Raw genomic sequence first — 16,774 nt, 5'->3', positions numbered from 1 at the left:
TGGCATTGGTTTTCTCATAAAATAACTCTGAGCAGGTGAACTTCAGTTGTATCAAATGGAGCACGTTGTTGGGAGAACAATCATGACTATATTGTACCCTTTGGGGGCAATTCATTCCAAATTTTGGGTAGAATGGGGCAGGGTGTTGAAAAACATCTTGGCCCCTAGCAAGCTGGTACTTTGAACAAAGGATACTTTGCTATTGGAGATTTCCCTATAGCATTACAGTAAGAATTTCTAAATTTGGTTCAGTTCCCACCAGTGATAATGGCTTTGCTACCACAGTACCCAAATCCAAAGCCCCCCTAAAAATATATAGCTTTATACATACATTCTTCTTTGAACGATCTAGCCACCAGCTACCACATATATAGACACAGCTCATTTTTAGCTAGTTGTAGCTAGTTACTATTAACGTTTTCATCTATTCTCCATGTTCCTGGACTATCTTGACAAATTCAGAGCCCCATGGGTGACTGGTGCCACCTTAGTCGGAGGGGGAGCTTGTGCCCCCCCACAACGTCCAGTCAGCAATCGGGGGGGAGGTCCCCCTGCAGCCGATTGCACTGACTGGTGCTCCTGTCTGCCCCCCCCAATGCCCACCCATTGCCTAAGTGGGGAATGCAGCCTGACAGAAGGTGCACCAGCACTCTCAGGGGTGCACATGCACCCCCGTGCACCCCCTATGTGTCACCACTGATTGGCCCGCACAAGACTTAGCTTATCACGGCCTGCACCTCACAGGAACTTTAAGAGGTGCAAAGCACTTGAGACCTGGTTTTGTCTGCCATGAGATCCTCCCATTATCACAACCCAGAGGTGCCATCAAAGCAGATGAGGTGAGGGGAATCTCATGCACCAATCTGGGATGTGAACAATGACAATCAGTTAAAATGCAGAGTGCATTGGTCTTGTACTATAGTAGGAACTTAGGACCTTGGGCCTTGACTATGGACTTACTTAGTGTTAGGTGCTGTCTACAGCCACACACACACAGACCCAGACACAGACATGGGCAAACCGGGTGGCCACCCAGGGCCTGGTGAGAAAGGGGGCCTGAAAACAAAAAAAAAATATTATAATTGCAAAAAAAGTTTTAATATTGCTTATAGATAGGACTGGCAACATTATCAATTGAGAACAAACTATTTAAGGACATTGATACCACAGATGTGATAAAGACTTTTGCAACAAAAAAATTATTATCTCTGGTGAAGGGGGACCCGAAACTAAAAGTTCATCTGGGGTTGCCAGGAGTCTAGGTACATCATTGCGCACACACACATGCTAGCTTAGCCTTGAACAACCTAGGATCTGGGGCATCATAGTAGACACTGGAAACTGGATTGGGACTTGAGAGATCTGGTTTCTTTTCTTAGCTCTGCTCCCAACATGTTGGGTGACCACAGTCCAGTCACTTAACCTCTCTGCACATCATATTCCCCTTCTTTAAAAATGGGAATAATAAGGGTGATCTCTTTTGTCATATGTGAAGAGGTATCTGTCCTTTATGAGACTTTGTCCCTATGTAGTTTATTGTAGTTTAGGTACAAATGAATGATATAGACTGTTTTGGGGTGACTAGTACAATAACAGCCCCTTGGCCTATCTGATGCCTGAGATCTGTAGCTGTCAGACATCAGGATTTAATAGAGATGCCTGTAAACACTTAAAATTAAAAGGTGTCTTTCAGGAAGCAGAAACACAGCTGGGGTTTTTAGAAGCATCTGAGGGGATGAGGTGCCCAACTTGTACTGGAATGCAGTAGGATTTGGGTCCAGAGGATTTCAAGTGTCTCATTCCCCTTGGTTTCCTTACAACTCCCAGCCTAAGTGAGTGTTGATTTGGCCTTGACTGAGTTTCTCACCTGACCCCCTGGTTTTATCTGTGGGTCGCAGGTTTGGTTTAAAAACAGAAGAGCCAAATTCCGGAAGAAGCAGCGCAGCCTGCAAAAGGAGCAGCTGCAGAAGCAGAAGGACTCTGAAGGGAGCCACAGCGAGGGGAAGATGGAAGCCCCCGTGCTGGAAACACAGGCCCCCACCCCAGATGTGGAGAAAGCCCAGAGCCTGCCAAGCGAGGTAAGCACGGAGCTCAACCTGACACTGTCGGAGCAGTCTGCCAGCGAGTCAGCCACTGAGGACCAGACAGACCGTGAGGAGGAGTTTAAGAACCCCTTGGAAGAGGCCAAAGCAGACAAGAGCCCTAGCGTGGACAGCAAGGCATTGAACTGCAAGCGAGCAAGTCCTAAAGCAGGTGAGGGGCAGCGGCACCACATGGTCTCGGGTGAGGCGGTTGGGAGCCAGGCATTCGCCATCCCAGGCATACCAATTAGGGCTGATTAGCTATTGGGAATGACCAATTCCCAGCTCTCATAAGGGTGGGGGTGGGGGGCAGTCTGGTTCAAATCATGAACAGGAATCCTGATTTTCTCTGATTAAAAAACAAAATCCCCAATTTTTGGTTAAAAAAGTAACCCCAAATCCACATTTCCCCATGGTTAAAATGAAACATCACTAGATAGATAGATAGATAGATCGATTTGGAAGGCCCTGAATGCTACTATAACATGTGGTCTCACTACAGGAAATGCTTGGCACTGTTTTTGATGCAGGATATATGTCAATAGGGGAAAACCAGTGGTCATTGGAAATCCATGCACGGGCTCATGAAAGGACAATTTTAGAGCCCACCTTTTCCCTCCTTGAGACTCCCTAATCCCTTCAGTGGGGCATGTATTGGTTGTACAATTGTAGAACCATAGGTGTGGAAGGGACTTGGAGGTTCTTCTAAGTCCAGCCCCAGAGCAGATGACAGAAACTGCCATTTCTAACAGTCCCAGAGCATGTGGTGTTTATTAGACATCCCAATGAGCAAGCAGGGCAAACGTGGCAGCTATACCTATGGCCAACATCTTATAGTGAAAGGCCTACAATCATACCTGGGTGCTGCATTTTAGCCACTTCTCTCTAGAATCTCTGGCCTGCCTAGTTGGTCTTGTACCCAGACAAGTCCTCTTCACAGGAGAGTTTTTCTAAGAAAGAACTGAGCAGAAGATCCCAAATCAGCCCTACTTAGCACTCCGTTCACAGAAATAGTTCATGGACAGGCACCAGCATCTCCTCTCTTATTGGATTGCCTAACACACTTGCAAAACACTCTCAGCTGAACATTACATACTTCTGTATATAATAATGCCCATTGCATCGATCTTGCCATCATTCTGGGAACATCCAACGCGACAGAAAAGCAGGCATGATCTCAAATACCATTTTAACCTGAATGAACAAGACAAAGCACCTGGGGCTGTCATTCATGGTAGCAGCTAATATCAAAACCCATAAGAGAATCAGGGCTATGCCCTGAACTCCTCACCAGAATTAAAACCAAGCTCTATCTCCTCAGTGGGTGGGTCTACGTGTTCAATTAATGTGCTTTAGGTAAAGTGCATTAAATCTAGTATCTTTAAATCTAGTACCTCCATTGTGAGGTACTAGAAAAATGCACATTAACCTATACTAGTGCTAAAGAGCATGGTTTTTTTGGTGACACTTTAATGCACATTAAAATAAGCTAATACGCATTCAAGTGCACATATAGATGCATCCAGTGATACCATATTTCCTTGCATACTACTGCTTCTCTCCCCATTGGCAGTGCAGAGGGAGGGGCAGAGTGCCATGCCTTGAGCATGGCAGCTACATATTTAACCCTTTCATAGCTGCTGCCAATTCAGCAGTGGCTGGGATGGGGTTAAAGCTTGAGCCACTGGCATTTGTGATGACTGAGTAATATGATGCTGAAGAGCAGACTCTCCCCCTGCTTTGCACAACAAGATGCATGTCTTTTGTAGGTGTACGATATGCGAGATAACATGGTATATTAAAACCCAGGTTTGCCAATACCCTTTTTGGCAATGTAGACATCACAAAGGCATCAGCATCCCTGGACCAAAGGAATCAGGACTCGCGGTAGAGGTGATATTTTTTATTAGACCAACCAGATATTTGCAAAAAAAGTTCTTTAAATAATTGAAATTCTTTAAAGAATTTTTTTTTTTGCAAAAATCTAGTTGGTCTAATAAAAGATATCACCCCTACCGCGAGCCCTGATTCCTTTTGCCTTTAGACCACTATGGCTACAACTGGGATACCTGATCCCTGGGCCAAAGGCTTTTGTGTCTGTGCCACCCCCCACTGCTGGTTAGAGGCACTGTTTACAAAGGAATGACCGCCCCCCCTTTCTCTTGCAGACTCTCCCATCAGTGCCACGGTGACCCCCTCCTCCAGCAGTGCCATGGCGCAGACCCACTCGTACTCCTCCTCGCCCCTGAGTCTCTTCCGCCTGCAGGAGCAGTTCCGCCAGCACATGGCAGCCACCAACAACTTGGTCCATTACTCCTCCTTCGAGATGGGCACCCCGTCGGCCATGCCCTACCTGGGCATGAACGTCAACATGGCGCCTCTCAGCTCCCTGCATTGTCAGTCCTACTACCAGTCGCTCTCCCACGCCCAGCAGGTCTGGTCTTCGCCCATCCTGCAGGCTTCCAGCTCTCTCCCGAGCCTGAACAGTAAAACGACAAGTATCGAGAATCTGCGGCTCAGAGCCAAGCAACATGCTGCCTCCCTGGGACTCGACACCTTACCAAACTGACCCCGAACGGGGTGGGGAGGTGCACCGTCAGCCCCAAGAAACAGGCACCGTGCCCCGTTAGTACTGAATGTGTTGCTCTTCTCGCAAAACATGCAGCTTCCCATCTCCGTCTGGATCCAGGTGCTCTCGTGCTGGGCCGGGGGGAGTGGGGCAGGGGGCGTGGGGGAGGGATTTTAGACGAGTTTCTTTGGTAGCACCGTTATGGCATCGGGCATTGCTACTCCTGGCTTTCACTCACAGCTTACTAAGGGAGGGAAAGAGGGCAGGCATCCTGCGGGAAAGATGAAACTGTCCTCGGGACACTAAGGAGGAATCGTGCCCAGAAAGGTCCTTCTTTTTCTTGATACTGTGATAACGTGCTGACTGTGATATATATATATTTTTTTTTTGCTTTGGTTTGAGCTGTTCTTTGGGAAAACCTAGCCCTGCTTCAGACTGTATATAGTTTATAATGTTGAGGGGGGCTGGAAAACAAGTCCTTCACTTGTGTGTTACTGTCAGTGTTGCAGAATTGTGAAGTCCTTTGTTTTTACCCCCGTTTCTTTCAGATTTCTAGTTGTGAGTAGCTAGACTTGAAATCACAATCCAAAAAGTGGGGGGGACCCCTAAGCTCTGAGCTGGCTGCTCCTGTTGGGTCAAACTTCTACGTGATGCTAGCAAAAAAAACCCAAAAAACAGAGGACAGATTTTGGACTCCTCAACTTGTCTTTTCCAGTTCTCTGCTAAAAAAAATAAAATGCCAGGAAATGATGTAAAGACCCATTTCCTGTTCAAGCACTTCCTGTGGGGGGGAACCTTTTTTTTTGGTTTGTTTGTTTTAAAGCACTTCTTCAAAGACAGAAAACAAGGGCTCTGCCACAAATACCCTTGGCTCTAGATGGAGCGCATGTGGGAGGAGATTTGCAAGACTATTCTTCATTTTTTCGATCCGGATTGTTGCATCTTTGTTCTTGGCTGCTGTGTAAACTCTGCTCTTTATAAACAGCATTGTTTTGAAAGTGGTTGGCTCTGACTTAGACAACGCAGAGCAAGAAAACGTCCATATGAGCTCCTGCTGTGTTCATACACCATTTGCATTCATTCTGTGGGGGCTTTGCCCAAGCAGTGATTAAATCAAGCTGTGCGTAGCAAAATTGTCTCTGTGCCAAATTTTACCCTCCGATGCAAGTGCTGGGGGCTTCCCACTGATCTCTAAAACTGGTTAGCTTAGAGACCAAATGCAATCAATGCAGCTGTGCTGGCAAAGGCCTGACTCAAATGCCTGGTCCGTATACTTCGGAGAAAGCCTGAGCCCACGTTTACTGGCAAATAGTACATTCCCCACAGAAATGCAACGGGGGGATCACCACAACTATCTGCAAATGTGGACTGGATTGGACTTTGCAAATCACTTCAGCCTCAAAACATGCTTGGAAGAGTCAAAACACGTCATTCCAATATTTTTCAAACAAAACATTTTGCGGTTTTCTTTTCTTGCCCCCCAGATGTTTTCATTTCCAAAAGAACTTTTTTTTTATAAAGGGTTAAATAGTCCAGAAACAAAATGTTTCTTTTGTTGTTACCCGATCGAGCCACTTGACTGCAAAAATCCATTATCCTCGCATCTCGGGCCCTCAGTCTGGAGAAGACTGAAATTCAGATCTGTGCTGGCTTTTGCAAGAGATCAAAATCCAAGCTCCAGACCCCTTTTCTGCCACTCGTTGTTGCTTAAAGCGTGTGTCCAAAATGTGGACGGACCAGATTTTCAGTTGATCTGCTCAAGAGAGTTGTATCCACCCATGCCAGCTCAACATCTGGGCCACATGCGATCATACCGTACATGTTACTTAAATGCGTCTGCATATGGACCAAAGACGTCAGATACGCTACAAAGCCTTTATGGTCTTGGTTTTGCCTTTGCTGCTACACCTGTACCAATGCAATTATACTAGTCCAGCAAGTATGTCCAGAGTTCATCTTCTCTAAATGTGGGGGCAGGGGGGAAGCTACTATTCCTTCTTCTGCGGCAGGAACCTGCTAATGCTTCTGCTAAAGACCGTTGAGAGAGATGAGTGCTCGTTGGGTTTTTTCTGGTTGGCTGGGTTACTTGTAAAGTAATGAGAAGTACCATTTGTCCTCTGTGCGATTTGATGAAACCATATTATCAACGGGAAGAGATCTGGGGAGTTGGGGGCAGTATTTCCGATTTGTCAATTTTTTTGACAAAGCTCTTTTGTAACGGCCCGTGCTGTTGGCAGCAATGGGCAGATGTTGCCTCCAATGGCAGATTTTATTATTCCAGATGGTCTTAAAAGATGTATTTTGACTGGGCACTTCCAAGGAACTATAAAAGACTGGCGCCACCTTAAACCCTTTTACCCATTATCTTCCATGGGTTCTCTTGAAAATCCCAGTTTCCCTGTCATCGTGTTTTCATACCGTGCAGACACCAAATATGAGCTCTAATATTCATTTCCCATACAACTACTTTCTACCTGGTTTATTTTCTCCCTTCTTCCAGCTGTCCATATAAGCAATATATATTGCTATTATAAGCAATAGCTAGGAGCAGAGATGTTTCATTACAGCAGAGCAACTGAAGATCATCTAAAACATCTCCGGCCAAATTCATGACCAGTGCAGAACAAATATGATGAGTTATGTGAGAAGTAAATGAGCAAATACAGAAATCTGGCCTTTGGCTTTTTTTTTTTGTATTCCCCCTGATGTTCCTATGGAGTTTGAACTAATATTAGCAGTGTCAGGCAGATAATGTAGGGTTAAACAGAGCTAATAGTGACATGACCTACATGGACATCCCCTTCTGGCATGATACGATTGCAATGGATGATATTTTCTCACAGATTGGGAGGAAAACTCACTCTTGAGGGTAGGGGGGAAAGAAATACAGCAGAGAAGATGACTGCAAGGATCGAATCTAGCTGTGACAGCCCTTCCTTCTGCAAACCCAGGAATTGGAGAGTGGAGAATGAACCTCCTAGACCCCGGCAATAAATTTCCCTCAACCCTTCAGAAGAAGGTGGAAACTTCCTTAAGCTTCTCATCAACGTGTCTCGGAAGGAATTACCTTCAAAGCCTCCGGGCAGCAATTCATTTAACCTGGTGCATGTTAGCAAGAATCGACAGAGCTAAATATCTAGTTCTCTTTAGATCCTGAGCTATCACTGGGATGGCATCAAGGTGTGCCTCCTGGCTGATCTTAACCAGCCTGGTTGCAGTGACCTGGGCAATGAATGAAGGGACCACAGTGGTCAAAGGCAACAGAACAAGTGACTTAAGCTTGTCTTAAATCTTTCTCCTTTTAATTGTAATTACACAAACTCACTGGCAAATTCAGGAGGAGAAAATGTCAAACTTTCATACTGCCTGGGGGGAACCCATTCATATCGCCCCTAATTGCTGATTTTTACTACTGTCCATGTAGCTATAATATGCCACAATTTATCAGAGTGCAGTGAGAACTAAAGCTGAGTGGGAAACGATTTCCCTAGGCTCAGAGTTTTTAATTTCGCCCATCCCAAAGCAAGACAAAATGTTAACCTGAATGCTTCTGGAAACTAATCATCAAAAAACAAACAAGGGTAGGGTCAACTTGAAAGTTGAATTCAAAGTTTCAACTTGCTCTTAATTATTTTAGTAATAAAGTTTGAAAACAAAAAGTTTTCTGGTGTTTAAAAAAGAAAAACCAGTTGCAAAAATGTCTCAAGAGGGCATTTAAACTTTTAACCTTTCGACCACATAAATTTGGAGTGTCATCAAAACCAACCCTTGCCCAAAAAAGCATCAACAGTTCCAAACTTTGGGGCAGAACAGTTTTGAATCATCTCGTTCCCAATCAGCTCTAGCAGGAAAGCAAAATATTGGGAGAAGCCAGAAAAGAGATACTGTGTCCACAAACTTTAAAGTCAGATAAATTAAAACTCTATTCCAAATCTTCCCTGACTTGAGTTTGGCAAACCTTGGTGTAATTATTCTCCCTTACATTAGAGAAAACTAGTTCGAATTTCAAAGTGGAAGTTCCCAACAACAACTTTGGGGAAACATCCCTTCCTCCTTTGTCACATTTTTGAATCATCTATGAAACCTGTCAGAACTCTTCAAAAGTCTTAAAATGTTCCTAACTTTCCTGTCCTGTCTCACAAGGTTCACGTTGGCCATGATAATTACCAGAACATGCCTATTGCAGCTATTCATCTCACAAAACGTCACCAGGGAAAAGATAATTGCAGCTTTTCAAAAATAGAAGAACGGCTTGGACTAATCCCTACATCATTAGTATTGTTTCATTCCTCTGTGACTGAACGTGGAGAAAGAGGCCGTTTGTCTCGGATTAGGAAACCTTACAGAAACGGGCAAGAGCTTTTTATATGGGAGAAGAACGTTCCTGGAACAAACGCGCGGCGTGGTTGTTGGAGAGACCCCGTTCATTATCCGTGCAGAGAGCCATGCAGCGGCTTCCAACAATTTCCCCAACTCCTATTCGGCATAAGCCACAAGAAGGATGCATGCCTGGGGTGTAGGTCTGCGTGGCTGTGCGGGACTCTTGCTCTGGTAGGTTTGCTCACTCCTTCCACGAACAGCTCCAGAAATGACCCTTTGTAGCCGTCCAATGGAAGATGCAACGCTGTGGGTTGCTGGCTGTCTCCTAAGAGAACACGGCACCTCGAATAATCAGATCCCCAAAAGGCAGAGTAAGAGCACACAGCAAAACGTATTTGGACAGGGCCAGTGTCCTGAAACCGAATTCAATCAATGGCAGGTGTAAAGAGCAGGGTTCGAGTTACAGGGGAGCTCAGGGGGGCTGAGCCCCCCCCAAAAAGACGAGATCGCCCCCTCTAAGATTTGAAAATCATAACCTGGGGGGGGGTCTCTGATTTTATTAGGGCATCATAAGGGGCAGCGCCATTTTTTTTTGCAGACCCCCCAAGAGTCAAAGAGTAATTCAAACCTTGGTAAAGAGTGCAGAGCGGAGTACTTAGAGAGGGGCGGTCTTTGAATCAAGCCAGCTAAACAGGATTCATTTAGTGCTGGGGAGAAGGGAGAAAGAAGGGCAAATTTTTAAATTTCTTTAAAATTTCTGGAATTTGCATACCAAAAGATTTCCTGCAAACCCTGCCCTGCCACCCAAATTAATATTTGCCATTTAAAAACAAAATGATGAACCGCTCCAGCCAGCTGTACAGGGTGGCTGAAAAAAATGCAAATACATAAAAACATAAATAAATAATATAAAATTGGTTCATTTAGAAATTTGGTTTTCAGTTCTGGTAACCCTAGAAGCCAAATAGACGTGCGCGTGTTGTCCATCAATAGCACCCCAGATAAAGAAGTTGAGGGTCTTCATGCACTAGATGATTGAAGTGTTGCCCATTGATGTGACAGTCTTGAATGAAGATGGGGGTCATCATTTCCATGTAAAACAGGCAAACCTTTATAACTGAAAACCCACAGCAGAAACACCACAACATATAGGTTTTGTAATACCAGCTATGAGATGCGAGTCAGTTCATAATTTGAGGAATTTTCCTTGTGGTCTTAGCCATTGTGTGTCTCTCTTACCCAACTTTACCATTCGTCTTGGCATGAAGCACGTTTTGTTTCGCACATCTAAAGGACTGTGTCTTGTGTGCGACTCAGGTTTGGATTGAATCAAAAGCAGAGGGGAAGACTAGAATAAGCCCAGGGAGAGGGAAGGACTTTGCTGACTTTTAAGCAATGTCAGGCAAAAAAAAAATATCCCACCATGACAACTGGAAGAGGATTTTCTCACTGTATTGAAAAGTTTTCTTTATATTTTAAATAGAAATTCCAGTGATCCGGTGTTTTATTCTTAGCTGCATTAGACAAACCCGTGCTGCTTCTGGGATAGTTTTGTCATTGAAACCAAATTCTTTGCTTGCATAGACATGTTTGCCTCTCCAACAGACTATATCAATTAATGCCAGCAATGGATCAAATCTAAAAGCTTCTGACTGGCCTTTTGCAAGAAACATTTTGGAGAATATTGTGGGGAAGAAATGTATGATCCACTGGGACTTGCAAAGGCTAGTACCCTCAGTTGCATCAAGGCAACATTAATAAAACATCATCAGTTTATCGGGTTATACCGGATTTCTTCTGCACAGCTGAAAACAAAACCTGACCCAAAAGTTTCTTCCTGAAGAATATCACTCACTAGCATTATTCTAACAATATCCCCTTTTGTCAGTCTGGGAGAGCCACAGTGTGTATATATATATATATATATATATATATATATGCGCTCGTTACAACAGCCAACTTTGCACTGTCTGATGAAGACATGAATTAAATCTACAGGCAGTTAAAATCGTATCTGGTGTTCTGTGATTGGCCAGATCTTTCACTACCTTTCTAGCCAGTGAGAAGGGCTGCCTTGTATTTAGATGCATCTTTGCAGTTTAATATTGCAGAAATTTGATTTCCACCCCCCCCGCCCCAACCGTACAGCAGCCCAGTTTTTTGGTTTTTTGGCTAATTGCTCACAGTTAGCTCCAAAGTGAGACTCTGTGTGTGTGTGTGTGTGTGTGTGTGTGCGCGTGTGTGTGCACACGCGTGTGTGTGTGTGTCAGGCACAACTTGCAAAGGAACAAAGATTTTTAAAAGGAAGGAAAAAAAAGTACTGTACAAACTGCTGTAAAATTAAGCTTTAGTGTAACAATTTGTGCTTTAGAACTTGCTGTCTACAAACTCAAACATGTGTATGATATTTATTTATTCCGGTAGGTTAACGAGGAAAAATAAAAGAGTTTATATTCATTTTGAAAGAACCACAGCATGAACTATGTACCAATTGTGCCAGTCTTGCTTTCTGTAAAGTTATTGCCTGTTTTCATACTCAGCTAATAAAAAAAAAAATGCAAGAAAACGTTTTCATTTTATTTTATTTTAGCAACTCATTCGGTGGAATTGATTGGGACCGATTATGGTGACCCTGAATTTTGGTGACCAGGGCTGTGTTTTGTCATGTATCGGGGGCGGCATCCTAACACAAAAAATGGCCAATATGGTAGAAACCATGGATAGGGCTAGTGCATGGACCATTCCCGGCCTGGCCACCAGACGCTCCCTCTACCTAAAGAAGGGCATTTGTACCCAAAAGCTTGCAAAGAAGAATTTTCCAACTATTTGAGTTGGTCTAATAAAATGTATCATCTTTACCCAACGAGCCTTGTCTGCCTTTGTCCTTAGACCAACACGGCCACAACCACCACCCCTGAGGATGGTCACCTCCAACACAATGCCCCAGCAAGCCATGTTCAGATAACCCAGCCGAGGAGACAACACCGAAACTAATCTGAATTTCAGCAGGAGAAATATGTATTTTTAAACTGATAATGATTTTACACAGATTCTCACCATCCTTTGAGTGTTATTATTATACTTTCGGCAGGAGATGTGGCGTTCGTCCTCTCTTGCTCCAAAGACGCTTGCATGGGTTGGTGATGGATGTCAAGGAAGTGAAGGGGAAACCTTCACAGGACTCTGTGTCTTTGCTACTTACTCTTCAGTGGTAACTCTGATACTACCTAGGCCAGTGAAAAGGTAGATGACAGGCAGGAAGTATGGAGGCTGCTCCTTGTTCAAAGGTTGAACCGGGTGCCCAGTGAATGCGATGATTTTTTCCAAAATTCCAGTCTTTCCCTAGCTAATTTTCTCATAATCACGTTTCATGTAAATTTTGTCACAATTTGCAATCCCAGCACCAAAATCTGATGATGCCTTCACAAAACCTTCGTTGTCTTTTGCCAGTTCTTCCCCTTCATTTTTGAATTTTGGGGGGAGGGGAAAAATCCCTTGACATTTTAGCACAGAAAAATTAATGTATTAGTAATACTAAATTACACCTCACTCTCACGTAGCGTATTTATTCAAAGATCTGCAAGCATTTGCTAAAAAGAAGTCATTATTACTGAGCATCATGTTACAAAACAGAGAAACTGAGGCGTGGGGAAAAGATGTGATTTGTCATCTACCATCTAGAAAATCAGACACAGTATCAGAAGTTCAAGCCAGGTCTCCTGAAGTTTGGTTCATTGTTCTGTGGAAGAGGTGAGATATTTTTTTCTTTCTCTCTCTCTCTTAATCCAGTGACCCTAGCACCTCTAGATCAGGCTCTGAATAGGCCTGCCTGAGTTTCATACAAGACAATATGTCCCAATTCTTTCACTGCTTTTGGTTTTTTTCTACAACTCCATCGACTATTGAAACACGCCCTCAATTACTGAAATTCTTGTTAGTCATCACAGGGGTTTTTTTTTCCCAAATAAATATTTTTTTCCCAATAAATGTGGCTATCCTGAAATGCCGCCACCTCTGAGGCCAAGTGTGTGCAACATGCCATGTACCGTGGAGATAAATGGAAAAATCAGCCCCAAGTCAACATGCCAAACCTCTATTCTTGCAAAAATGGCTGTGTGATTTCACAGGACACTAGGAGTAAGCCCTTATGTTCTACTTGAAGCCAACAGGACTTCACATAGGACCGTCAACTCTGAAGTCCTGTTGGCTTCAAGTAGAACATAAGGGCTTACTCCTAGTGTCCCATGACATCTCACAGCCATTTTTGCAAGAGTGGAGATTTGACGTGTTGACTTTGAGCTGGTTTTCCAGTCATCTCTATGATACATGGCACATCGCATACACTTTATACGGAACTAAGACCTCACTTGAACAACTGAAGTCATATAAGGGGATGTAGTTATAACACCACTTTAACACCATCTAACACTGTCCTATTAAGGTGTAGCATGGACAGGGCCTCACTGTTCACTTACTTGCTTGGGCCATGGTTTTAATGTGGTTGAGATCCTCTCTCCATTGATGGCTATGATGGTGTCAACTGCAAAGTACAACTGATTTCTCAGACGCTTTTGTAACTGTAGAATAGCCTAGGTCTCCATTCATTTATCTCAAAAGGACCAAGAGTTTCATCAGCCCCCAACTGACACCGAAATTTGTCATTCTGGGATGTTATACCTGATGCTTAGGCCATGAAAGCCATTCCCCAAAAGGTGCCTTCAGGTTTGTTCCAAGAAGACACAAAAACACACACAATATGAGAGGAAAAATAAGATTACTTGAGAAAGCCCAGAGCTTAGTGCTACCACCACATGTGTAATTCTGCTCCATTCCCATACAGCATAACATCATATTTGCTGAAGAGGTGGGAGGAGGGGAAGGGAAAAAAAAGATCACAGTTAATATTCTCCTCTGGTTGTCTCCCTCTGCTGATTATTATGTGTGCGGTGTGACTGCATGTCTCTGGCACTATGATGATGCGCCACAAACATCAAAAAAACAGTGCTATATTAAATCTGCTTTTCATAATCTCTCATTTATCCCAGACGTGAGACATTTTATTCAATTTTTCATAAGTAGATATGTAAAGCCATATAAACATACCAATGCAAAAAAATACAAATATATGTACATACATATGTATGTATATGTGTTTATGCAACTATATATAATTTATACATGCCTATATATTTTTATATCTATATAGATATAAATAGATCTATATCTATATATCTATATCTATCTATAGATATCTATATATATCTATATCTATATATAGAACTATAAATATAGATCTATATATAGATAAGTAGATAGAGAGATATAGATATAGCTATACTATATAGATATATGTAGATAGATATTTTCCCCATGAAGACTCATAAAAATGCACTCATTACCAAGATTTGCATGGTGTCTATCACTCTGTTACCACTCAGAGTAATGCAATTTTTGTAATGTGGCACTACCCCCGAGAAAGGTTTAGGGAGACCCACAGTATTCGTTTCTTTATTGCCAGTTCCACCTCAACATAGCACGGTTTGATTTTATCTGTCCCTGATTAAAAATCTTTCCTATTTGCATGAACAGCAAACACCTATGAAAAGTAACCAGAAAGTTATTCGAGAAGAAGGAGAGATACCAGGATCCTCTTACATGTCAGAGTTGCCTGTTTTCAGAGATTTTAAGGCCAGAAGGAGCCATTATGATGATCGAAGTCTGGTTTTCTGCAAAACGGCACTCAGAGAGTTCCACCCCGTTTTCCCACATCCATTGTTAAAAATGCTTAAGTGATTTAGGCGCCTGGGACGTAAGGGCAGGAGAGTGAAGGAAAGAAGAAAGCCCTATTTTCTCCCAGCTCCTAATTCCCTACCCAGTGGGCCATACTGCCTCTCACAACATGGAACATGGGGTCTGAGCTGCTGGGAGGATTTCCCCAAGTCACTATGCCCTTGTTTCCCTCTCACCCACTGCCTGCCTTGTCTATACGGATGGTAAATTCTTTGAGGCAGGAAACTTTTCATAATCTGTGTTCATACAGCACTGAGCAGAAAGGGGTCTTTCCAGTTGATGGATTCCACCCTCATACAAAGAGAAGATGAACCACCAAGCCCTTCAAAACCTATTTACACAGTGGCAGTCATGTAATGAAAGACACAAAAATCATTTATTCAAAAAAGACATTTTCTGTCATTGCCCGTATCAGCCCAGCAATGTAACCACAATGCATTCTTTCCAAGTGTTTCGTATTCCTCCTGTTGCATCATCTGAAACACATTAAGAGCATAAAAAGCAAAAGATCAGCTAATAAATGACATATTTATATAGACTCTTTTCTTCTGAAGGGTCAGTTCCCTTGTACTATAAGTTACCGAGCTGCAACCCTCATCAAAATACAGACCCCTTGGGACTGAAACACTTCAAACTCTAGCAGCTACTTTAGGGGAAGTAAGAAGTGAAAAAGGTATCTGGTACCCAACAGAAAGAACAGGGGGAGTTTCAGACAAACTTTCCTCAACTAGAAGTTGACCAAGTTGCCCTTCACGACAGCAGATCATCAGTGTAGTATTTCCTCTAGAAAGGCCTTGAGAAATTTTATTTAATCTAGAGAAGAGAAGACTGAGACTGGATTGAATACCAGGCTTCAGCTACCTGAATGGGTGTTTGAAGGAGGATGGTGCTGGACTGTTCTCAGTAGGAGCAGATGACAGGACAAGGAGCAATGGACTCAAGCTGCAGCAAGGGGAGTTGAAGTTAAATATTAGGAAGAATTTTCTCACTCGGAGGGTGGTGAAGCACTGGAACAGGTCACCTGGAGAGGTGGTGGACTCCATCCTTGGAGGTGTTTAAGACGCAGGTAGACCAAGCCTTGGCTGGGATGATGTAGTTGGGGCTGGTACTGCTTGGAGCAGGGGGTTGGACTAGGTGTGACCTCCTGAGGTCCCTTCGACCCTCATTTTATGTTATTCTAAATATGGAAGCCCTGAAGACCGATCAAGTTAGTCGTTCAATACCATCTGTTGGATTATCATTTCCACTTCATGTCTCACAGTGGGGTGGCCTTGGTGCCCTCCCATCAGTAGCTGGTGTCTCACTCAGGAAAAAATAGTATCAAGACAACCCTGTGTCATAGTAGGTAGCACAGTGCGTAATAATAATGCAAGACCAAATGAACTGCAATTAAAATGTTATACTGGTTTCTGTATTATTTCCCCTCCAAGGGATGCTAGAAGGTTTAATGCATGGAGGTCAGGGGTGCAGGCTTTTCATAGTATAAATAAGTGGTTTAAATGTTTCCACCGAATTTTTATGCAAAAAATGCAGTTTCCAATAGATCACGATTGTCCAGCTAGCAGCTTGCAAGAGATTAAGCTGAAGGTCCTGGGCTCCCAAGGCAGTGACCATGGCCCTCTTCTTCTCCTTGTTTGGCTAAACAGACTCTGCCGCTGGATCCACCTGGGACTCAAGAGCTCAGCGGGACAGGACACAGTGCAGTGAGGACCTCGTTGCTCACTGAGCTGCAGCCCCCGCTGGTACGGCCTGAAGGCTGTCGGAGAGCCCTGCAAGAGACACACAATTGAAGGTACACGTTTTTCATAGATTCATAGATGTTCGGGGCTGGAAGGGACCTCTCGAGATCAGCAGGTCCAGCCCACCCGGTGCTTGGGTAGGTGACCCCAGCAAGGTGAGCATCCAGATGTTGGGTATGTGACCCCCGGAAGGTGAGCATCCAGATACTTTATGAAGATATCCAGAGTAGATGATTGTACCACCTCTGGGGGAAGTCTTTTCCTGACCCTGGACA

At 43.6% G+C, this 16,774-nt stretch overlaps 1 protein-coding gene across 1 annotated transcript in view; it reads left to right on the top strand.

The window, feature by feature from the left end:
* The window catches only part of DMBX1 (diencephalon/mesencephalon homeobox 1), a 30,741-nt gene extending 26,043 nt beyond the window's left edge, over positions 1 to 4,698 (top strand). Inside the window, exons 4-5 of the mRNA XM_090048493.1 lie at positions 1,899 to 2,253; positions 4,250 to 4,698. Coding sequence (XP_089904619.1) covers positions 1,899 to 2,253; positions 4,250 to 4,650 — 756 coding nt within the window. The 3' untranslated portion in view covers positions 4,651 to 4,698. The remainder of the gene's footprint in view (positions 1 to 1,898; positions 2,254 to 4,249) is intronic.
* Positions 4,699 to 16,774: the final 12,076 nt, after the last annotated feature.

Source organism: Crocodylus siamensis, chromosome 5 (genome assembly GCF_052110815.1).
Source record: "Crocodylus siamensis isolate JL-2025a chromosome 5, ASM5211081v1, whole genome shotgun sequence".
Taxonomy (NCBI): domain Eukaryota; kingdom Metazoa; phylum Chordata; order Crocodylia; family Crocodylidae; genus Crocodylus; species Crocodylus siamensis.
This window is presented reverse-complemented; position numbering and strand designations above follow the sequence as displayed.